The 24,593-nt window shown below is 36.8% G+C and overlaps 1 protein-coding gene across 1 annotated transcript; it reads right to left on the bottom strand.

Annotated features, from left to right (window-relative positions):
* Positions 1-347: 347 nt before the first annotated feature.
* LOC148300186 (uncharacterized) lies at positions 348-5,765 on the bottom strand. The gene is made up of 2 exons (XM_088275133.1): positions 5,565-5,765; positions 348-4,457 (listed from the first exon to the last, which is right to left on the bottom strand). Exons 1-2 carry the CDS (start codon positions 5,763-5,765, stop codon positions 348-350), a joined length of 4,311 nt encoding a protein of 1,436 aa, XP_088131259.1.
* Between the last annotated feature and the right edge of the window lie 18,828 nt (positions 5,766-24,593).

The following is a 24,593-nucleotide window of genomic DNA, read 5'->3' as shown; positions in this document are numbered from 1 at the left end:
AGCCATATCTCTGTCTCTCTCTAATGGGCACCGGACGGGCTACACTTTCATACCGTACCGGTGCCGTTCCAACAGTTCGTTATTACATTACAATTTACAAGTTTATTTTATCAGTAATCTATTTATACAACTTAACATCTAGGCGCATTTAATATTAACATTGTCTTATTCTTTCTTACATCTAATACATTCTGTAAATACATGAGAAATCGGTAGAATCCATAGAGGCCCTTCTTCGGGTCGCATTCCGACGGGCGACCGTTTCGCTCGCCGCCAGGCGCCTGGAATTCTTTTTCAGGGCCGCCGTACGGGGTGTGCGATCCGTCCGTAACACTCCCCCCGTGCAGCTAGTCTGCACCTGAATTCTCGGGGACGGGTCGCGCGCCTTCTCTTCTTATTACCGCGATCTTTGCGGCCGGCCTGGTGTAGACCCCCCTAGGGGTCTTTACCTCCACGACTCGTACTTGGCCGTCTGCTGCTTGGTCGGCTCGGGTCACTATTCCCCGCGGCCAACAGTTCCTCGGCAGGTTCGGGTCGACAATTACGACCATGTCGTCCTTCTGGATCGGAGGCGCGGGATCGCGCCATTTCTTCCGTTGGGCCAACGTTGGGAGATATTCCCGCAGCCAGCGCCGCCAGAACATATCCGCGGATCTCTGGGCGATCCGCCACTGTTTGCGAAGGCAGGCTCCTTCGTCGTCTTCGTCGTAATGCGCCAGCGTGGGGTGCGCATTAGCGGTTCCGATGAGCAGGTGGTTCGGGGTGAGGGGTATAGCTTCCTCGGGCTGCAGAGTCACCTGTGTAAGTGGACGGTTGTTAACTGAATACTCTGCCTCGGCCAGTATCGTTTTCAGGGTCTCCTCCTTCGGAGCCTGTTCGTTTAAAGTCGCCTTGAGAGCTCGTTTTACCGACCTAACGAGCCTCTCCCATGCCCCACCCATGTGTGGGGAAGATGGCGGTATGTATTCCCATCTTATGTTCCGAATTGTCAGCTCCGCCAACAATTTTCCATCCTTCCGTAGTTCCGTCACGGCGTCGCGCATCTCTTTGTCGGCGCCGTGGAAATTGGTCCCGTTGTCGGAGTACAGGGCGATGGGGCACCCTCTCCGGGAAATCATCCGCCTCACTGCCATTATCGTGGAGTCCGCTTGCAGTGAGGACGCGAGTTCTAGGTGGATGGCGCGTGTAACCATACACGTAAAAAGAACGCCATAACGTTTTTCCCGTCTTCGGCCGACAGTCACGGCTATCGGCCCGAAGAAATCTACTCCGCAGTGCGCAAAGGGCGGTGCGCCGTACGCAAGCCGGGATGCGGGCAACTGTCCCATCAGTGGGATCCTTGGTCTGCTCCGAGCTGTCTCACATGTCTGACATTCCCGTGATATTTTCTTAGCGGCGTCCCTCAGCCGCAGGATATGATACTTCGTTCGTAGGTCTGCTACAGTTCTTTCTGTTCCTGGATGTCCACCTTTCTTGTGGACATGTTCAATCAATAGCCGCACATATCGGCATGCTCCGTCGAGGACGGGTGGGGCAGTGAGGCCTGCCGCGAATTCGGACGCGGCCTTAAGGCGTGTACCCATTCGTATTATTCCATTGCTGTCCAAGTACGGCGTCGCGGCGTACAGACGGCTTCCGGGCGGGCTTCCCTTTCCCTCCCGCAGCATTTGCAGCTCGTCTTGAAATGAGCTTTCTTGTGACCTCCTAATCCACATGTTTTCAGCGTCCTGCATCTCCGCGGCGCGCAACTCAAACCCCCCTCCGGGTTGTCCTGTGACCGAGTGCCGCCGGCATCTGGAGATGAATCGTAGTACCCAGGCGGTCGTGCGCACCAGCCGGGTCCAGGAGGAGAACCGCTCCACCTGCGGGAGGGCCTCCTCGTTCCTTGTGTGTCCGACAAACTGTCGAACCGGTTTTTCTTCGAGCGCTTCTGCGCTTGGTCTCGTTCGCCCAACTTTCTCTGTGGGCCATTCTGTCTCTTCCTCCCTCAAGAAACGCGGGCCCCCAAACCACAGTCCGTCTCTTGAGAGGTCAGGGGTCCCCTTGTCGCGGGTTCCAATGTCCGCCGGGTTTTCCTTTGTGGGGACCCATTTCCATTCTTCACGCGTGGTCAACTCATCGATCTCTCCCAATCGATTGGCCACGAACGTTGCATATTTCAAAGGATCATTGCGTATCCAACACAGCACCGTGCTGGAGTCCGTCCAGTAGATCGTTCTTACTATCCTCGCCTGACTCTCCCTTTTGATGGTGGCAGCCATCCGTGCCGCCATCAGTGCCGCCTGTAGCTCTAGGCGCGGTATGGAGAGCGGCTTCAGGGGGGCCACTTTCGATTTGGCCATCACGAACGCCGCGTCGCCGGCGTTCACAAAGTAGGCTATAGCACAACAAGCCTGTTCAGATGCGTCGCAGAAGATGTGCAGCGTCACGAGTCGCCCTTTAGACTGTAGCACACATCTTGGTATTCTGCATTCGTTGTTCTCCATCAGCCGGCGCCACTCTGACCATCTCTCAGAGTGCTCCGGCAACAGCGTCTCATCCCAGCCCGTCTTTGATCGCCAGACGGCCTGTAGGATAATTTTTGACCGCACGGTGAGGCACGTAATAAAGCCGACCGGGTCAAAAATACTCATCGTCGCGCTCAGCATTTGGCGCTTGGTGGGGTTCTCGGGGATCGAGGCCATCTCGGTCCCATATTCGAAGAGAAACGTGTCGCTCCTGGGGTTCCACATTAAACCCAGGACTCTTTCCGTTGTATTTGCTTCTCCTATTCTGATGGCATTTTCCGCCTTTTCCTTTTCCGCAATGCCTTTCAGGACTCCTGGCTTATTAGACGCCCACCTCGTGAGCTCAAAGCCTCCCCTTAGGAGCACCTGCCTCAGGCCATGTATGAGGGATGCGGCCGCTTCTTCGCTGTCGGTCGCATCCAAATAGTCATCCATATACATTCGTCCTTGTATGGCCGCCGCGGCGGCCGGAAATTCGTGTGCGTACGTTTGGGCGACCTTGTCGCGGACAAACTGGGCACTACTGGGCGAGCATTTCGCGCCGAACATCATCGATGTCAACATGTACGTTTCGGGTTCATCCCGGCTATTCGTTCGCCACAGGAACCTTTGCGATGGCTGGTCAGCTTCATTGATCCTAATTCGCAGAAACATCTCCTTGATGTCTGCGGCTACCGCCACGGCCCCTTCCCTGAATCGAAGGAGGTTCCCCAACAGCGAGGACAGGAGGTCTGGTCCTGTCAGTAAGTGGTCATTCAATGACGTCCCCCGGTGCTGGGCGGCAGCGTCAAATACCACTCTTATCTTACCCGGCTTGTTCGGGTTACTCACAGCGAAGTGAGGTAAATACCACTCCCTCGGGTGGTGCACATTCTCTTCTGCGGGGTCGAGCTTCACAGCATATCCTTTTCCAATATATTCACTTATCTTGGCCTTGTAAGCCGCTGCCAATGCCGCGTCACGTCCTAGCTTCCTTTCTAGAGAGTGAAGCCTGTTCAAGGCTGCCTGGCGATTGCACGGCAGTACGTCTCCGTCCCGAGCCCATAATAGCCCGGTCTCCCATTGGCCTGACGGGAGCTGTCTTGTAGTATTCTTCAAGAGTTCCAATGCGCGCTTATCGGTTGCGCGATTCCTTTCGGCGGTGGAGACGCCCAATGACTCCACGGCGAAGTTTCTCTTCAATAGCTCGTCCAACCCTTGCTCGACCCGGTTGTTTGGCAGATTGAAGTTGGGGTGTACGGTACCCCCGTACGTTACTGGCCCCAGTGTGGTCACTATGGTCAGCTGACCATCCTCCCGAAGCACTGGAGTGTCGATCGGGAACATGAGAGACGCGTTATCGAGGCCGATCAGCATCTGCGGTCTGATGACGCGAGCTCCAGTCCGCGCGGGCGCGCCACTTTTGTGTACAAGGTCCAAGTCCTTGATGGTCCTCGCCCCGATCTCGAATTCCCCGTTGTGATCACTTATCAAGGTCACCGTTACACGCTGCGACCTGTGTGTGTTGCTTTGTCCAGTCGCACCTTTTATCGTCAGATTCCTTGCTATCCCCGTAGCACCTATCGCGCGGGCGACACCCTCCTCGAGGAGGGTCACAGACGCAGCCTCGTCCAACAAGGCGAACACTTTTGCGGTCCCCCGCGGTCCCTTCAAAGTAACCGGCAGCACTTTGAATGTGACCGGGACCTCACAGTCATTTGTCCACAGCACCTGCGCATTGTCCACAACTTCCTCACTTTTCACGGCTTCCGCGGCACCATCCGTGCGGTAGTGCAGGATTCTATTGTGGTGTCTCCGGCAGATTTCACACTTTCTTGCTTCACACTCGGGCACCCTGTGCCCTGATTCCAAACACTGGAAACACAGTTTGGACAGCCGCACAAATTCCCAGCGGTCGTCCACGGTCTTCTTCTCGAACCGTTTGCATCGGCGTAAGTTATGCCCGCTGGCCTTACAAAATACGCATTCCTTGTCACTCGTCGTGTCGCGCGTCGCAAACACGTGACTCCTTGGCTCGACGCGTCGAGCGTTCTCGCGGCGGGCGGGCTCGGCGCACTTGTCGCGCTGACCCGCGCGCTCCTTGTCTCTGTTCCTCGCCACCATTCTGAACAGACCTCCGTGGCGCGTGATGCCGGCGGTGATCTCGTCAAGCCAAGCGGCGAGATCGTAGATACTGCTCCTCGTCTCGCGGCGGCGATCGCGGAACCAATCCCACCGGAGTTGCGTCGGCATCTTGGCAACCATCTCCGCTAGCAGCTGCGGGTTGTCGAGATAGCAAGCGTCCATCCCGTCCACGGTGGTGATGACGTTGCGTATCGAAACCGCAAAATCCACGACTGCTTCATCCGCGGGGTGGTCGGCGAGACTCGGCATCCTCCGGGCGTCTTCCAGTATCTGCGCGATGATGAGTGTCGGGCTGCCGAAGGCGTCCTCCAGCGTCCGCAATATTTCCGACACGTTGCGCGGATACAGTAGCAGGCCTGCTACCATGTGACGCGCACGCCCTTCCAGTGCGCGCGCCAATCTTCCGATGTTGTCAGCGTCCCCTATCCCCCATCTCTCAGTAGATTGGAGATATGCCGCGTTGAAGCGGCGCCATTCCCTCGGGTCTCCGCTGAACTTGGGCAACTCCGGCGGCTGCCCCGACCATCGAAAGTAGTCCCCGCCTCGGGGTGAGGGCTCCGCGTAGATTGCTCTTCCATCATCTCTGCGGTGCCGTTCGTCCGGTCGAGCTCCGTCGACCCATTCGCGTACCGGGTAGCGATCGCGTTCGTCCGGTGCGCGCCAACGCAAGCCAGAGGTTTCCATACGCCTCGGCTCCGCGTTGCCAGTAGGCGCCGGGCCATGTCCCCCGGGCGCTTCTCCTCTGTGGCCGGTCAGTTCGTCCCGCGATTCCCCAGCGAATCGCGTAGGTTCCGGATCCAACACCGGAACCGGTAGAGCTGCGGCCGATGTCCTGAATCCCGTTCTGGGCTGATTGGCGGCGTCGTCCTGCCGCGTTCGTAGGTGGGTGGATTGTTCGACACCCGCGATAACCTCCCCCCCTGGGGAGCTTACGTTAGCTGCTGTGCACTTCGACAACAGCTCACGGAGTTGCTGGAACTGCCTCTCGTTGCTGGCGGCTAGCTCCGCCATCTGGCGGCGCAAGTCGCTACTCGTATCAGTCCGGACTGAACTGACAGAGTCCCGATCCTCCTCACGGCGCTGCTCTTCGGGCTCCATGGCGACGTTGCGTCCCGACCTCAGGGATGCAGGCATCGTAGCTGGAGACTGCGTTGAAGGATCCGGCTCGAAGGACCAAAATGTAACCGGCGTGGGTTACGTGCGATGACTCTCAAAAATGTACACGCCTGGTCTTCTTCGGAATCTCCCAACTATGCCACCGTTGTAAGGGGTGACGTTCCAGACGGCCCCGCCGTACCGAGTTACCGAGTAAGCTGGATACGGACGGAGGTGAATGGATGTATGAGCCGGGAAGAGCGGGCACTGGACCGACAAGTCAACCTCAATAGCCCTGATAAGGGCTTTCCGAAACTGGTCCGTGAATCGGTATAATGAGGCGAAGCGGTCCAGGCTGGCGGCGCGGCGAGTAGTCCAAGGAGCGGGAGCGGAGAAATGAAACACAGGTTTCAACAGTCACACCAGAACTAGTTTATTCTCAAAAAATGCGCCCTCTATATACCCGGCCGTGATCGCGTACCGCCCGACAGTGGGAAAGTACAGCCAATCAGCGGCCGGGGGAGAGAGACAGCCATATCTCTGTCTCTCTCTAATGGGCACCGGACGGGCTACACTTTCATACCGTACCGGTGCCGTTCCAACAGTTCGTTATTACATTACAATTTACAAGTTTATTTTATCAGTAATCTATTTATACAACTTAACATCTAGGCGCATTTAATATTAACATTGTCTTATTCTTTCTTACATCTAATACATTCTGTAAATACATGAGAAATCGGTAGAATCCATAGAGGCCCTTCTTCGGGTCGCATTCCGACGGGCGACCGTTTCGCTCGCCGCCAGGCGCCTGGAATTCTTTTTCAGGGCCGCCGTACGGGGTGTGCGATCCGTCCGTAACATGTTCATTTGCATTTTCCTTCGATTCTAATACTGGATTCCTGCTCATACAATCTGCTTCGAAATTCTTCTTTCCTGGAGTATATTTTATTTTATATTTTGTAGAAATTTTTTCCACATTATTTTTATTTTCATTCTTCAAGCACTGTTTCTGTGTAATTTGTAAATCTTCATTTTTATTATTAATCTTATCATCTTCCTTTGTTTTAAACCAGCACGTTGCTTCAGGGTGATATCGAGTTCCCTTATTTAAATTTTCACAAATCTTACATGGACTTTTATCTTTAATTTTATCACTAGTTCTTAGATTTCCACGTCTTCTTTGATTATCTTCTAATCGTTTTCTTTGATCATCTTCTAATTTTTCTCTCTCACTCCGAACATATTGTAGTAATTGTTTTAGTACATCTAATGTTTCATAATCCATTTCCATATTAACAAAATTGTCGTTTTATAACGTGGTAATATTTTCCTTTTGAAAATTAAGTGTAAATAATATGTAAAGTGGGTGTATAATAATAAAATAAACAATGTGTTGCTTTGTAATTAAAGTTTATTCTTAGTTTATCTTTATAATAATTTTTATATCTATCTATCTATCTATCTATCTGATTCTGACAGTTAATTTTTTCCTATCGGATCTCTTTTGTTTAATTCTGTGCGACGCATGCGGCATCTGGTGGTAGAACTGTTTTATGTAGGTACTATTTATAAGTACTTAATAAAATGTATAGGTAGGTACCTAGTTACATTTTATTACATATATATATATATATATATATATATACATATATACGAGTATGCTAAATTATAAAATTATTTACATATATGATTTGTCATGAATCCTGTTATTGAAAAACAGACATCCTGTGGACCGTATAATAAAATATGACCTTGTAATGAAATCTCCGAAGATCCATACCCCCTGAATCCTACCCCTAACTATTAAATCATCATATTCATAATCAATTATCGGCGCCCAGCACCCATGTGTCAAAACCCCAGAGCGAACGTGGCCGCCGTATTTATGACATTACATAACGACATTTACAATGATAGTTTAGAAATTGTAGATATATCCATAGCTACCTGTACAGTATTTCATAAGTTGGCTGATGTGTTTACTTTCCAATTGGTGGATTCAAGATTGAAGTCACTTCACACATGACTAGCCATTTATTTAACTAGGGTTTATGTAAACTGTCCAAATGTAATGATTCGCTGAATGATAAAAAAAAATTCTATGAGTTATTACTGTTTTGAAAGAAGATTATGTGACTTCTTCAAATTTGATAACGACCTCAAATATGTTCTAAAAAGAATCCTGATATAAAATATATTATTTTTTTTGAGAATATTTCTTTCTACTGCGTGAATGACCATAATTGGCCATTAAAAACATTTTCAATAAATGTTACGTTTTCACATCACTACAAATATTTTTTAAGGATATTATATTACACAGCTTTAATTAAATCAAAATATAATTGTCAAAATGAATTGATGAAATATTTCAATTTGTTGCTGAAGGAATTTAATATAACTTGAAAATACTATCTATAGCACGATATCAGAAAATAAACGAAGTTGAAGCGATGAAGACTAGTTTAATCAAAATCTCGTTAAATGAATTTTATTATTATCACGTAAATTCATAATTGATCGAGTTTGGAAGTTAATGATGAAACAACCTTCCAGAAGATGAAGGAAGGATAAAGCCACGTGGTGCCTTGTGGTGAATGCTAATGCCATTTTGTAGAGGGTTTACAGGTCAATAAGTATAAGTCACATTTTGTCGTCAAGGGGGTTATTGGAACGTAAAATTTAAAAAAATCATATCTTAGGGATCAAAATGCGTTAATCAATTTAACACAATTGTAGCACTATATTATACGACTTACTAGGATACGGAAAAAATATTCTAAATTTTTCTTTTCAACGGAGGGTTATGATTTTTTGTGCTTGAATAGTTACGTTTTTGCTGATATTATAAGGTGTTACACATAGGTTTTCGCTAATCACATAAAAGACAACAATGGTACGTAAAATAGTTATTACGAAGAGATCCTTAAAATAATAAATACTTATAATTTCAAAGTTCAGCATTCTAAAATATCGAAAATCAAGAAGGATAGAAATAATAAATCTATAATTTACAATATGACAATGTCCAAAGCTTCCCCTTACCATTTAAACTTAAACTATTAAAAAATAGCAAACAGCTCTCACCTCCTACATATCTTACACCGTCTCAAAGGCGCAACTCTCAAATTCAGACAAAGTGTGAAATACATAATGAATGCATCAAAACACGTTTCACAATAGACATTAAGAATGAGTGATGTTAACCAATAAAATGTAAAATGTTATTTTCTTGTAAACTATAAAATGAAATAAATAATACATCTCTACTTATCTAAATAGTGAAAGTACCCTCAGTTAAGGCCGTCGCGGACTTATATCGATTGACCATGGAAGCCTTTTTACGAAACCTCAGGGTTTAGTCGAACGAACGCCTCGGTTCGAGAATTTTCTTGGAAGTGCCTAATTACAAAGGAGATGAAAGTATAAGGCTGACAAAATCGGTGTGGGTAACAACAGGACTCTACCCTTTCATTAACAAAGGAATGGTTTTCAGTTGGCTTCATTTGAGGTGTCCTTTTCTTATGTGTTCATTACTCCCTGCTGTGTCGGACCTTTTCTCACGAACGTTTCTCGAATGAGTTGTAAAAGAAAATAAATTCTCTCCCAGTTAACTAACGCGCATAAAAATGTTTCGTCATAGAATATGCAATGCGTACATCGCTAACATTTTCAGGTCAGGAATCACAACTTTAAACGGACCAAAACGAACATAACATTATATTGTTAAAAAATTAAACGATAGTATTGAGTTTTATTTGGTTTTATATGACTAGTTTATAAAACCTCATGCGTTTTTATTTACAGGTGATCACAAAAACTTACGAGCAAAAATTATTCAGGTACTGGTAGAGGTAGGTGGAATAATAACTGGAGGGAGTTTAAAGGCGGGACTTGGTTTAATAGGAACATAGACAATAATGGTGATGAGTTCTGGAAAAGCATATTTTTTATTACTGTTTTAACTGTATTTAAATTTTGATCTATTTCTAAATTTTCTGAACTGTTTATTACTTGCCCTTTACATCGCACAAAGTTAATGCTAAATCAATAAATAATATAACTATTCATTGTTATTACTTTTACCACAAATTTATTTTCTTACAAATGATATATGGTATTTAACATAAGATACAACCAATTTCGTAAATGTAATTTAATTTCCGTTACCACTTTTATTAAAACGTTTAATATACATGTTGAATTTTTTGATATTTAATAAAATAAAATAAATGTTAAGTTTTTCTTAACACCACTTCGGTAATTTGATTCGCGGTAGTGATATTTATTGTTCATCAAAAGTCAATCTTGTTCTCTGAATGTATTATCCATAATTAAATAATTTTTGGTATTTATGAAAATATGATATCGTGTCCCCCCTTAATGACGTAAATATCATTACTTACGTTAATCTGTGGAGTTAAAAATTGATAGCGATTATGACTTACTACTCTCCATTGAATCGATCTGGAATTGGAAATGAAAAATAATAGTGAAATTACTTTCACCCTAAGCTTGGAAATATAAAATTAAGACAACATATCCCAGTCATATTCAAATAAAAACAATTCTTAAAGCTCGGCTGTTTTTTTTCCGTATTTGTTGCTAAATTTGTTTAGAAGTAAAGATTTTAAAATAAGAAATCAAAATAAAGCATGTAAAAATTAGTGTTACAAAATAAATCAGCTTGTAATAATATATTTTTGTGTTGCATTGTACATAAATCGTAATTCTAAATGTTTTTTCTTATTAATCAGGTAATTTGGAAAAAACCTAACACCTACGTTTAATGTATATACCAATAAATTGTAACGGCATTTAGGGGTTTCAGTTATATCTGTAAACTTTAAAACATAATATTTTGTTAATTTTAATGAGTTTTCGAATGTATTAAAGTATTTTTAAAGGAATTTTACGAAGTTATAGTACATTTTTTTTTGTTTTACTTTACTGCGTACATTTATTATAATTTTCAATGAATTTAACAGTTTCTAACTGAATTTGAATTTTTTAAAGAAAGTAATTATTTAACTTATATTTTACAGCGTGACCAAGGAAAGTTTCTAAAACGATTAATTAAAGATGATTAAGAAATACTTAATCGCATTAGATCTTCGATTAGATATGTGATGACCTGGCAAAGGGGTCGGTAAGTAGGTGTTGATTTAAGGTTACGAAATGGTTTGCCTCAGGGGAAGGGGGTAGGGTTGTTTCAAACCTTTCCCACTCTTCATCTTCTAATTCCCACCCCTTTTCCCCTCATCCTCACCCCAAATTGACACCCCGACACGTTTGTTCTTTTATTTGAGGCACTAATGAAAAGTTTCCGCAACTTTTGCCTTCTAAAATATTTCTTTATTGTGACAAACATTGTTATTTTTCTATCTGTACCTAATAGTCTATATGGTACTGCATCTGGCTGATACGGTGTTAACTTGATCATCAATTATGTTAAGAAGCTTGGAATGAAGATATAAGAGTTACTAAATAAGATGAAAGTAATGTAAAAAGGGTGAAAATTTGAAATGTCTGTGGTACTAATTGTTGCATCCCCGATATTTCAGTTATATCACTCCACGCGTGATTTTACTGTTACCATCCCAAAAGCATGAAATAATATTCCACTAGCAGGTAAAAACACCATTATTTACCCAAATAATTAATTAAAAAATCTTTTCCCCATCACAAATTGTACATTTATTGTTTCATCATCAGATTTTTCCAAAAAATAAAACCGTTAACCTTTAACCGCTCTGCTCTGTATACACAACACTCTTTACAGAAACATTTATTTAGCCGGCGATGACGTAGCGGATTACCATTCCCGTCTTTTCATATTGTATTTATATTTTACTTTCTGCTCTTCGCCGTATTTTAGAGAAAAATATTTTTTCGTTTAGCTGAAGAGTCGCTTGCAGTGTTTTATTTATAAATTGTCCTTTTATTCCAGCCTATACTATACAACTAAAGCGGGATGCTCGGGGAACAGGACAACTCGGGGAGTTTTATTGCGAAGGATTATTTGAAAATCTCGACTTAATCTTCGCCAAGGGAATTGATGTAGAGGTCGAGGATATAAAAATAACTCTTGTAGGTTTTTAAGGGACTACAGATTAGCACTGTATAATTATGTTTATTTATTAAACTTCCTTTACACAGTAAAATTACATTATCTGGCTTATTGCTAAGAGAAAATATCTTCTTACCAACAAAAACAGAGTAGTGATAGAGGTCAAGGTTTGTGTCTCATACAGCCTCGCTAATATCTACAGTCTCGCTAAAAGTATTACCAATATTTATGTATTCGTGGTTTGTCATTTTTTGGATAATTTAATGACTTAGTAAGGATACACTGCATCCGGTTTCTTTTAAAGGCACTCTAAAATTTATAAAAAAAAGAAAACTTACCAATAACATAACTAGAGATGAGTAGATAATCGCGGTTGACTCTCTTGCGTTCACAACTCACAAGTATTAAAGGAAGCTTACCTGAAAAAAAGGAGATACAACATTGTAAGTCTTAAAAATTAGATATATTCACATATTTTTTCACAGTTAACTCTAATCTATGTATAATAAAAATCTCCTAGGGAAATAAACAGTTTTGCATAAAATGTTCGTAATAAAAAATAATCACCATTTTGTTAATTAATTCGGCAGTCAGTTTCTGGTAATATACTCGTACATACCATTTATCCATTTGAAAATTTTATTCTTACTCGGCAAATACTACTAATGATTCTACTACATAATAACAAGTCTTTTGATGCATTCGGCATCATACACTATTTGGTAATGATATTGAAAAGGTTGCCACGTATCACAATATAGTTTTCATACTATTACTTCATTTTTTATTTGAACGTATTTGACCATCTTATTTATATTAATACTATTATTCTCACCAATCTTCCCGTTCTCAATGATACGAGTATATACAATAAGTCAACAGTTTCTTGGTAGCTTTGAAATTAGAATAATTTGTAAGTGATTTTTTTTTATCAAAGTATCAAAACGTTGTATGAAAAACATAAAATTATTTAATGGAAGTTAGAACCAGATAAACATGATGATTTTTTTCGTAAAAAGTAATGCATCGAAGAATAGGTAGTTGGAACATAGTGTTCGTAGTGTAGGCTGTTTTTTTTTAATTTAAATAAAAAAAATCATATTGTAACAAAAGTTTTTTTTATAATTTTAATTCATTTTCTAGACATTTTTACTTTTACAATCTTAAAATGTATAACGCAGTTCTCTCCAATAAAGAGACTAAGCTCTTGTGCTTGAAGACGGTCATAAGACCGTAAATAAATAAAAGTATTTATTGTTTATATTTATTAGTAATATGATATATTTTTTATCATTTCAATGTCTTCATTTTTTTATATCTGTAAGAAGGTTATTGAAGTACTTGGTTGACAAATATTTAAAGTTCTATTGGAATTGTTTGGTATTTCATTTTGGTATTGTAAAGTCATGTTGGTACCTCGAAAATAAGCTTTTCGTTATATTTAAGTATTTTTCACCCTTAAATAGTTGGAGAATTACTGTTTTTTTAAATGGTTTCTAATTTTGGAACTTGAAATAATGAAAAGAATAAATTTGTTGGGTACGTTTTTTTTGCTTTTTAAAATGTTTTTTGTTTTAATTACACATTTTTGATCACATCTTTCCTATTCTTCTTTTCCCCTTCAATTCGTATTTTCTCGCTTTCTTCTGATGAAAAATCAAGCCACAACCCTCGTAAGGCGAGTGTTTATTGTTATAAAATGGAGTTGTTAAGAAATTGGAAAAAATGCTCTCTTGGCACCTGATTGTTCTCCCAGGCAGTGCTAAATGAGTTTCTCTCTTCTCTCCTTCCAGCCTCCGCCCCCGACCACACTTCCAACCCGCTAACTTCAGCCATTCACATCTTCAAACATTTATATAGCTCTACCCGTCGCTTTAACTATCTCTTTGCTATCGCCTCCGGCTAAGGACACTTTTCCAATCAAGAATCTATTTTTCGAGATAACTGGGGAATACAAAATATTAACTTCAACAAAACAAAAGCTTAACATTACTTTTAAACATTAATTAAATTAATAACACTTATATATCGATGCACTCAACAACATTATCAGACACCACAATCAATTATTTTATTAAAGTGCATGATATGCAAGTAAATCAACCATTTTTAAAGTATTTTTTTGATACTCAATTAGAAAATAACCAAACACATATCATACACAGTAACCCCACTTATAACGTTGAGATAGGTACCGCATTATCGGAGGGAACATTATAGAGATCACTGAAATGAGTCATTATGAAATAAAATACAATTTAAAACATAAACCCCCTTTAACGTTTTCACCGACAACGCGGGACATATCTCAACGTTGTAGGGGGGTTTATTGTACCGAGGTAAGTTTTTCCTTAAAAGGGTACTATCGATATGGAAAAAACAAACAAAGAATTGAACCAAAATATAAATTCACTAATTCATTTAATCAGTTAATCAGGAATCAATGAATCAGTAAATCACATATCAGTGAACTAGTAAATGAACGAATCAGGGTTCATGAGCGAAATTTAATAAAAATTAAGATCCGGTCACTTGATGACTGTTTCTGAACAAGTATACGTTGAATTTTTCGAGATTACTCTAATTTGAAACATTGCAATGTTCCCACTCCAATGCATTGGTGTGGGAAGCGTGGAAGATGCTTACTTATCAATAATTCAGGTTCTCAGAAATGTTACTTTATTTTTCTCTGATATATGAAAAGAATTGTGGGGTTTAAACATTTATTACATATTAATAAGAAAGACTTGAACGAGGATTTTATGAACAGCTTTGCATTATTAAATATTCTCGTATTTTAGAAAACAATATTCTACAAGAAAGGAACAATTACTGAGAACAGAAAGGAACAATTATTGTTCAAAAAATACATTTTGTATAATATTAGTATTCAACAGTAGATACAAATAATAAATATCGGTTCGAGGTAAACAACGGTAAATCCAAAACATCAGTTGTTAAGTAGAGACTCTTACACATTGTAGAGTGCAAATATGCAACCCCGAACACCTTACAAATTAAAAACATCTATCCAAAATGTTTAAAGCGTTAACTACCGTAAGCAATCGATGCAATAAGGGCGATATATCGATATTTATTAGGTGTCTTAACCCTGCGAGCTCTGTGAATGCCCAGATCCTATATACATATTTGCTTCGTATGAAAACATCGACGTCTCTGTTGAGACACTCAATTTATTTATTTTTTGTATTATAAATGGTTTGATTTTTATTATTTATAACATAAGTAAAAATAAATTTTTATTTTTTATCATCCAGTTTTTGCAAAAGTGATTGCTTTATGACGAGCGATTTGTACGGTGAAACAATATTTACATTCTTTTGTACGCATTTGGAAATATTTCCTTTATTAATATTTACTAAAGGGTATGTAGGCGTATCCTCGCAAGTTTTGTGGTTGATAGAGCGAAAATATCACCCTAATATTCATGTAAGGGAACCAAGTGTTATTGTAAATGTGTGGACAGAAGGGATTTACCACTAAAAAGGACCCTTCTTTCCGCCTAGTAAAGGACAAGGGAGAACTTTTTCATAAAATAAACACCACGATATCAGAACTCGACGTCATCATTTTAGAAGAAGAAAAATTGTAATTCATGTATACATATACATATAATGTAAAACAAAAAAAAATGTTGGTACCAATAAATTTAATTATCAATGTAACATTCCAATGCCTTACACTTTAGTACAATTAAGAAAGTAACGAACTAATAAACTATCACGCCATTTCTCCGCAGGGGTAGGCAGAGAGAATATATCGCCGCATTAATTTGTCTTTGGAAAGAATCTTCGCCATCCATTTTCTTTCATATTAAAAACGACAGATGTTCATCTGAAACTGAGACACGTGTAATATTGATATATATATATATATATATATATATATATATATATATATATATATATATATATATATATATATATATATATATATATATATATATATATATATATATATATATATATATATATATATATATATATATATATATATATATATATATATATATATATATATATATATATATATATATATATATATATATTATCCGTTTGATGAATTATCAAGTTTCTAGATAAAAATAATAAATGGTCAATGTGACGTTTCTTGAACGAAAGAAATCAGTAAAAATATACCAATTATGGTGTTGAACCAAATGCCTACTTTTAATCTTTAAAAAAATTGTTGAGCAACGTTTATATTGAAATAAAAACATATGGGAAACTATGCGACGGTAATTACTCAATTATAATATATATTCTTATATCTCAATTATAATCTATACTCATAGAAATCATATATTTAAAAAAAAATGATGATGAAGAAAGGATACAGTTGTGAGGATCGACCTTATCTATTTTTTTGTATGCACTAATGTTATAAGATAAATACTAGTCAGCTTACATTAACCATTTTCTTAGTGATGGAACTAAGACCTACTACATACTACTAAAACGAACTCAATAAAGCATATCGTGACAACTGGTTTCGACAGCTGACTGAAGGCAAAGGATTCATCAAACTAATATAGGTTTGGAAACCAAAAACGTTGATTATTTTATCAGTTCCCTAACTACTTACATATTTTCATCGAATGAGTACAGTACTAATTGCAGAATAGTATTATACGGACAACCATCCAGGACAACGAGTGGTGGCAATTACAATAAAGGACAAATATCATCAATGATGATGACTTACCGAAAAAAACCGAAATATTTAGCAGTAATAGGTGAATCCACTTCAATTTCATGAATATCAGGTTTGATCTCTATAATGATATCATTAGACAATAGCCTATTAAGAATGAGCAGTAAAATAAATTGTAATAAAGCTTCCACCTGACTTTTTTTTATTTCATATAAATTACAAGAAACTAAGTAATAGTTGTGTTCACTAATTCGTGGATTCGGTCATTGTCCAAAAAATACCATTGTATGTTTATTTTATTGCCTTTGAGATAACCAATGTTTGATATTTTAGTATCTTTCCAAAAATCACCACGTGTGATGAATTTAAATGGAAACAATTGGGAATTACTCTGATTTTGGATTACTTTGACTTTGAAGATATATAATAGTTAGTTAATAAGATTAGAATAGGTAGCCAATGTTCCTGTTTTTCTTCGCATAATCCGGAATGTATCCATTTAAGAGATTATTTTTATTTTTATCATAATGATTCAATTGATATTTCAGCAAATGTGATTTTCACCGCAATATTCTTCTTATAAACGCTGAGGAAAAAGAGCTGGCCCGTATCATTTCATTACAAGATGACTTTTTAAATCATTTGTGGATGAGCGCAATAATCTGTGTATACACCATAAAACATTTGTACGTAGTTGGTGTAAAATAGAGCAGCCAGTTACTGACTCCTTGCTTTTGGATCATGGCTCATTGGATGAAATTTTAATGATCAGTTGGTGTGATAGTATTGTGTTGAATAATGTAATGGGAAAAAAACGTAATTGGATTTCTCGGGCAGTCAATTTAGGTTGATATTTTTTCTTCATACATCAACGTATAAAGTATTTATAATGATTATATAATTAGAAACATACATTCGTTTTCAGAAGATAATTTGAAAAGAGTATATATAAATTCCAATTAAGAAATACAATACATATTGAAGAAAAAAATATACATTTTTTTTAACTGCTTACCTTTCAATAAATCTTTTCTCTTCAAGCCAAATATCTTTTAATATTAAAAACTTATTTTTCAACACAAAAATAGTGTTTTCAATAAATTTAATCAAATGTTACCAGGGTTTAAAGAAAATTAAGCGAGCTACTGATTATCCCACCGTAAGGTTGGCAGATAAAAAAAAACTTTGGACAAAAGTTTAAATTAGCAATTCTTACTTTGCAGAAACTTCTTAAAATAATATTTTAAATTAACGAGTTCTGCGTCGATTCGTTTATTTTATTTATTGTTCATGTGTACGAGTACATCTTTGGATCATAAAATAGAAAGTTCTTTTAGTAGTTAAATTGATGGTGTAGATATTTTGAGCGGGCGATGCATGATTACATGAACCGAGACCCGTTTTATAGGGGTTCGTGGATAAAGGGTTTATAGACGTGACGTATCTTTGTTGTATTTTTTTTTGTAAAGGTAATTTTATTTTAGGGACAGCAAATTTAAATGAACGCCTGACGCATGTAAATATCTCATATCATAATAAGACATGCTTCCGTACAAAAATTACATGGACATATCTTATTTAAGAAATAAAAAAATGCTGAGTATTCAATTTAATATTTTGATCTATGTATTAATTAGATTAAATTAATTTACGTGTTTTGTATACATAAAAATAATTATTACTACGTTGTGACTTTCTAGCAAAAAGGAAGTATTGTAATATTTTATATTTAGGATTTATGACGAATTATGACAAAAAAACTTATTTTTTACTCTTTTGTGTCATTTTATACATTTGTGATTTTAATGGTATACATTAATAAATATGTATTCGTATAATATTGAAAGGTCAATCCCGGGCGTATCCTGTGGGATACGTGGGCTTTTTATAAATCCCGCGGCAAAACTGTCCTTTGTACACGTCTCTTAAGGGACACTTTTGTAGAACCGAAAATAATCTAACTGTATTTCAACCCAATTAAGTAAAAACAATTATTTATGATATGTGAGACGCCTCAATAAGGAGACAAAATTGAATTTTCTGTTCACCTTACGTGATTGCTTTGATATTTGAGAAACAAAAATATCAGAATATAAACAAACTCGCTGCTAATATTTTTCCTTAAAGAACGTTTGAACCAAGATCAAAAGCCGTGAATTTAATTTATCATTAGCAGCAAAGCTAGTACCTACCTATGAAAAGTTGGACTCGCTGAGGAAAACGTCTCTAATGAGAAGCACATTGTAAAAGGAGAGTGTTCTTTAATATGTACAAACGGCGACGTGAAAGTATTTCTCGGAAAGTTTGTATGAATAACACTGCTTTCAGATCGAGAAATGACGACGTTAAAAAAACCCATGTATTTAAACAAAATTTGCACAAAGTATAAAAATTAACCATCTCGCAATTACATCATGAAAATTGACTGCAAAATAACACTAGATTGAACCTGCGTATATAAAAAAATCAAAAATATCCTGTTGACGAAGGAAATTCGAATCTGGGCATACAAAGGGCATGCATCTCACTGATTTAGGAAGTTATGAAGAAGCTTATTGAGATGCAATATGATTTTTTTAAGTATTTACAGGGATTATAACTTTTCTTTTACTGGTTTAAGCATTCACGTTATACAATATATTAAATCCACTATTTCACCAATTATTGATAAGCGAAGATTTTGACAGACTAAAAATATTGTTCAAAAAATAACCGGTCTAAAAAATAATAAGTTTATGTAAATTGAAACTGATTTTTTAAACTATTTTCTAGTACATAAAACTATTCTAAAAATATTCTTAAATGCAGAAAAGGACATTTCTGATCTCAGATGCCGCCTATAAAGCCTGTGATTCTTAAGAACAAAGGCAAAACGTTTCCTTTATTGGACGATGCTTCAGTAATATTGTAAATAATATTATAAATACCCCATCAATAAGGGCTATAAACGTAACATAATGTTTCATCCCATCCGATGGTCTGAGACTTTAAGATCTCAGTCGTTAGCGCCAGCTCTTATAATGTATCGATTTATGATAAATATCCATTACCCAAACCACAACTTTGATCTTTTTAAGAACAGACACGGTAATCTCTTTAAAAGTATATTTATTACTATATTATGATATTTACTTACATTTAACATATCAGTAACGTGTAAAAATTCCTACTGCCTGATTTTTTAATCAGGCAGTAGGAATAACAAGGGATTAATAAAATATATTAGTACAGATAGATAAAATATATATGTGGTTTCATCAATTTCTCGACTAAGGTAAGACACTGTTTAATCGGTAAAGCAGCGGACGTCACACCCAAATATTACGGCAATCATATTTTTTTTCCGACATGAATAAAAAACTATTATTTTTTGACATCTCATCAAAGATGAAGAAGAATATGGAAGTCTGGGCATTTACGGGGCTGACGACCGTCATAGGCTGGTTTAAGTGATCACTTTACACACGTGTAACATTCACCAATTCTACCCATTATTGACAACATTATTAAAAATAATATGAAAATAACTCCTGTAATTGGAGATAATCCAGATTTTGTGAACAAGTATTTGGACACACTCAAAATGTTGTAATCAAAAACTAATTTTAAAAACTATTTGACTAAATTGTTTTCATTATATTGTACAACAGATATGAAAACGTAATTCGATCATCATAAATTTTGGATTAGATTAGTTTACCAGTGTGAGCCATGTACATTTTATCCCATTAAATCGAGAAAAAACTGAATTAAAACTTTTATAGTCACCGTCGACGATAAAAATATTAGCATATAATAAAAAGCAAACGCTCGTTGTTTTAAAATCTATCAGCCATTTAACATAAATAAATATATAAAATATTTAGCATTTGAATGAGATGAAACAGTATTTTAATGGGAATATGTCGAGAGTGCAACGGAGTTAAACATATTATAATATCTATTTAATATTTAAGTAAAAGGAAATTTCTCTCCGTTTGAAATTCCCTTTCCACGAAGAATTTTCTGTAAGTATTACATTTCTTTGAATGAAATAGAAACCACTTTACTCCTTTCATTAAAACGCTTTTCATACGTCATATATGAAACACTTTATCAATGGCCTTATTCTTAAAACCTGGCCGGTAATGTTAAAAAAACATGAAAAAACCTTATTTTTTTTACTTTAATATGATTATTCTTTAATATGAGCCAACAAAACGAGAAGTGGTATTTTATACATCAATAGCCTCAAGTGATATAAGTTAGTACGAGTGCAGATATGCAAGCTCGGGTGCCCCAACCATTGCTGCTATTTTTTCTTCCTACTTTTAGCCCATAGAGGGGTCGCAACAATGTGTATCATAAAATTCTCAACAGAGACGAAGACGATTTTACGACAAAAGAATATGGATGTCTGGGTCCAACTAACATACGAATGGTTTTATGTACATACATACATTGCATGTGTATATTAACCAAGAATCAAAACGGTACAGCTATTCAAATAAAGTGAGAATAGTAAATGTTCAAAAAGATTCCCCATAAGAGCTGATGACTGGTTGTAAACCCTGTAATAGGTCAGAGTTCTAAATTCCAATTGTCATAGAAAAGCTTTATCTCTGTTAAAACATCTATAATATATCGTGAAATAAAATACAGCAATAAAGCACCCTAATCCTAGTTAAGAGTTCCTGGAAAATATAGGGTCCGCCATCTAAAGTTTTTTTTTTCAACTAGTGCTTATTTCGTGAATGGTAACACTTAGCTCATGTCTGATTTGACAGATAATTAGTTTTATCCTTCCGCTGAGCGAATATGGTTGTGTATACGCTTGAACAACGCTGGGAAATATTGCGACATTACTTTGAAAATCATGGTAATGTTGCAGAATGTGTGCGAAAATTGCGTACGGTTTTTGGAAGAAGAGAAGCACCGTCAGCTCCGTATGTTCGTTATCTTGTGAAAAAAGTGAAAGAAACTGGCATCCTCATCGATAAACCAAAGCGTGAAAAGCCAAAAACAGTGCGTACACCCGAGAATATCGATGTTGTGGCAGAAAGTGTGCGTGAAGCGCCATCAACATCAATTCACCGTCGTTCTCAACAATTGAACATTTCGGAGACATCATTGAGACGAATTTTGCATAAAGACCTTGGTATGACGCCATACAAAGTCCAATTGGTTCAGGAGTTGAAGCCAACTGACCATCCAATGCGTTTTCGCTTCGCTGAGTGGGCCTGCGATCGACTTACAGAAGATGCCGATTTTGCCAAAAAAATCATCTTTTCGGATGAAGCTCATTTTGATCTTGGCGGGTATGTAAACAAGCAAAATTGTCGTATTTGGGGCACAGAAAACCCGCACGCATACATTGAAAAGCCGGTACACCCAAAACGAGTCACTGTTTGGTGCGGATTTTGGTCCAGAGGCATAATTGGGCCATTTTTCTTTGAAAATGAGCAAGGAGTGGCCGTTACAGTCAATGGCGATCGTTATCGGGCCATGTTGAACGGATTTTTGTTCACAAAAATTGAAGAGGAGGATATTGGCAACATTTGGTTTCAACAGGACGGCGCTACGTGCCACACAGCCGAAGCTACACTCGATGTTTTTTATAGCATTTTAAAAAAAAAAAAGTTATTTGGCGGACCCTTTAGTATAAACATCACAAAAACTAAATATAATCTCGAAACATGATCTCTATTTTTTTTATACTAATGAACAAACGATACCCATTTCAAATCAGCCGTGACAGCTGGAAAATTGCGGTTGAATAAAGGTAATTTACCTACTCACTTTCAGTAAAGAGCGGGATTATATTATACATTAATATTCAACGATTTGATTCTGAATAGGTCTTAGTGAAATAAATCATACATATTTAAATTAATGAAAAAATATGTGATGTTAACATCAACCGCATTAAATTCAAGAATACTTGAAAGTTTCTGAAAATATTAAAATGGTTATGCCATTCGAAAAGCATATTATGTATTTTTAAGTACCTACAATATTTTAAAAATATTTTATATAAGATATTTTATGATATATAATCTAATATATGATATAATCAATGGCGTTTTCATTTTATCGTTTTGAATGCGTTTAGAAAAATCAACACTAAAATTTATAAATAAACATCCTTACACAATATATTATATTTAAATATAAAATGACAATGAAATATTGTCACTTATTCATTATGTCAATGTTTTGTTTCGTTTAAAGTACGTTAGACTATCCATAATAATTATCCATAATAACGAGTTTTTTCGTAAACTTAAAAGATAAAAGTAATCGCGGAATTGTTAAATAGGAGTTTTAGCTCTGAATCCACATTAATATGAATTATGGTACAGCGGTTGGTATTTTTTGTTGTGCGAGATTTCAAAAAATAAGCTTTTAAAAGCTTTAAAAGCCGTTCTTACTTAAAATTTTATTCTATTGCCTCTCGAGACGTAATATGCTAGAATATAAATTGCTCTTACATCTGAGAAAAGATATTTAACCAATAATAAAATGTCCATTACTTTTAACAACATGCTCAATTCACAGTACACAGGTCCCGAAAGGATATGTTTGTATGTATGTATATAAATACATACATATATATATATATATATATATATATATATATATATATATATATATATATATATATATATATATATATATATATATATATATATATATATATATATATATATATATATATATCTATATATATATATATATAAATTATATATATATATATATATATATATATATATATATATATACATATACATATATATATATATATATATATATATATATATATATATATATATATATATATATATATATATATATATATATATATATATATATATATATATATATATATATATATATATATATATATATATATATATATATATATATATATATATATATATATATATATATATATATATATATATATATATATATATATAAATATATATATATATATTTATATATATATTTACATTTATATATATAAGCACATACATATATTTAAAAGTAAAGGCAATATTTATACACTGCATCTAAACCTAAATGAAATTCCCATCGACAGTTAATACAAATTTTAAGAAAACTCCATAAATTTGGCATAAAACAAAACTCATAAAAGATCGAAAAACTGAGAAACGTTTTTTTTAGTGTTTCACGTTATGTGGAAAATTGAAAAGTAAAAAATATTTTCCATTGCGTAGTCGACGAAAAGTTTTGGCATGGAGGCACTAGGCAAAAATATCTTGGGAATCCGTGCACTTGACTGATTACCTTGTGTCTTAGCGTAATTGATTAAAAAGTGAAGAGGAATATTTTGTATAAATATTTTGAAATATTGTGGTGATAAATAACCTAAAATTTGACGAAAAATTACGTAACGGTCCTTGAAACGCGACCTTTACCGAAAATCGAGCTAATTATGTATAACTAATTGAAAAACCAAGGTAATTTAATAAAATATAATTAGGAAAAACGGCACGAAATTTTCCTCGTTACAAATTAATTTATACAATCATTCTTGTTTAGTCTGGACGAGATAAAATCTAAATAAACAAAGTGCTATTATTATCGTAAGACCCGAGAGAAAAATTACTTCACTTAATTTACTGAGCTAAATTTTCCATTTGCCTACAACTGCAAAATGAACACCGCAGAACTTAAAAACTCCAAATAAAGTGCTTTTTATAAAATGTTATAAGAAAATTTTCTAGGACATATTTTGAAAAGATCTTTAAACTCTGTAATAAACATGTCGCTGTCACTCATACTTTGAATAGAGACATTTCAGAAACCCTTAGTTTTCTTTAGAATTCCACGGTAATCCTAATTAATACCTTCGAACAGATTTATCGGTCGTTGAGATTTCTTTTCAATTCCTTATCTGAGGTTTTCCCAAATAGTTTACGGTTACTTCGGAAGTTTCTAGAATGTTGAAGAAAACTTGAGCAAATGATATAAAAATTTTAACTTAAGCTTCTTTTAAACATCCTGATATCGTGGATTTTTTTAATGTATAAGAATTCAAATGAATAATTTCAAAAATAAATAAATAGTTGGTAGGAAAAGGAAGATAGCAATAATAACTAGAGCACCCAAGATAT

Source organism: Brachycentrus maculatus, unplaced genomic scaffold (assembly GCF_059751285.1).
Source record: "Brachycentrus maculatus isolate JH-2025_06_01 unplaced genomic scaffold, ASM5975128v1 h1tg000798l, whole genome shotgun sequence".
In the NCBI taxonomy this organism is placed as follows: domain Eukaryota; kingdom Metazoa; phylum Arthropoda; class Insecta; order Trichoptera; family Brachycentridae; genus Brachycentrus; species Brachycentrus maculatus.
This window is presented reverse-complemented; position numbering and strand designations above follow the sequence as displayed.

Excerpts from the sequence above, each read along its gene's own strand:
- LOC148300186 (XM_088275133.1), bottom strand. The coding sequence starts at position 5,765 with ATGCCTGCATCCCTGAGGTCGGGACGCAACGTCGCCATGGAGCCCGAA. Across the intron at positions 4,458-5,564 it reads CGAAGTGCACAGCAGCTAAC|GCCAGCGGGCATAACTTACG; the intron begins GTAAGCTCCCCA and ends GTATTTTGTAAG.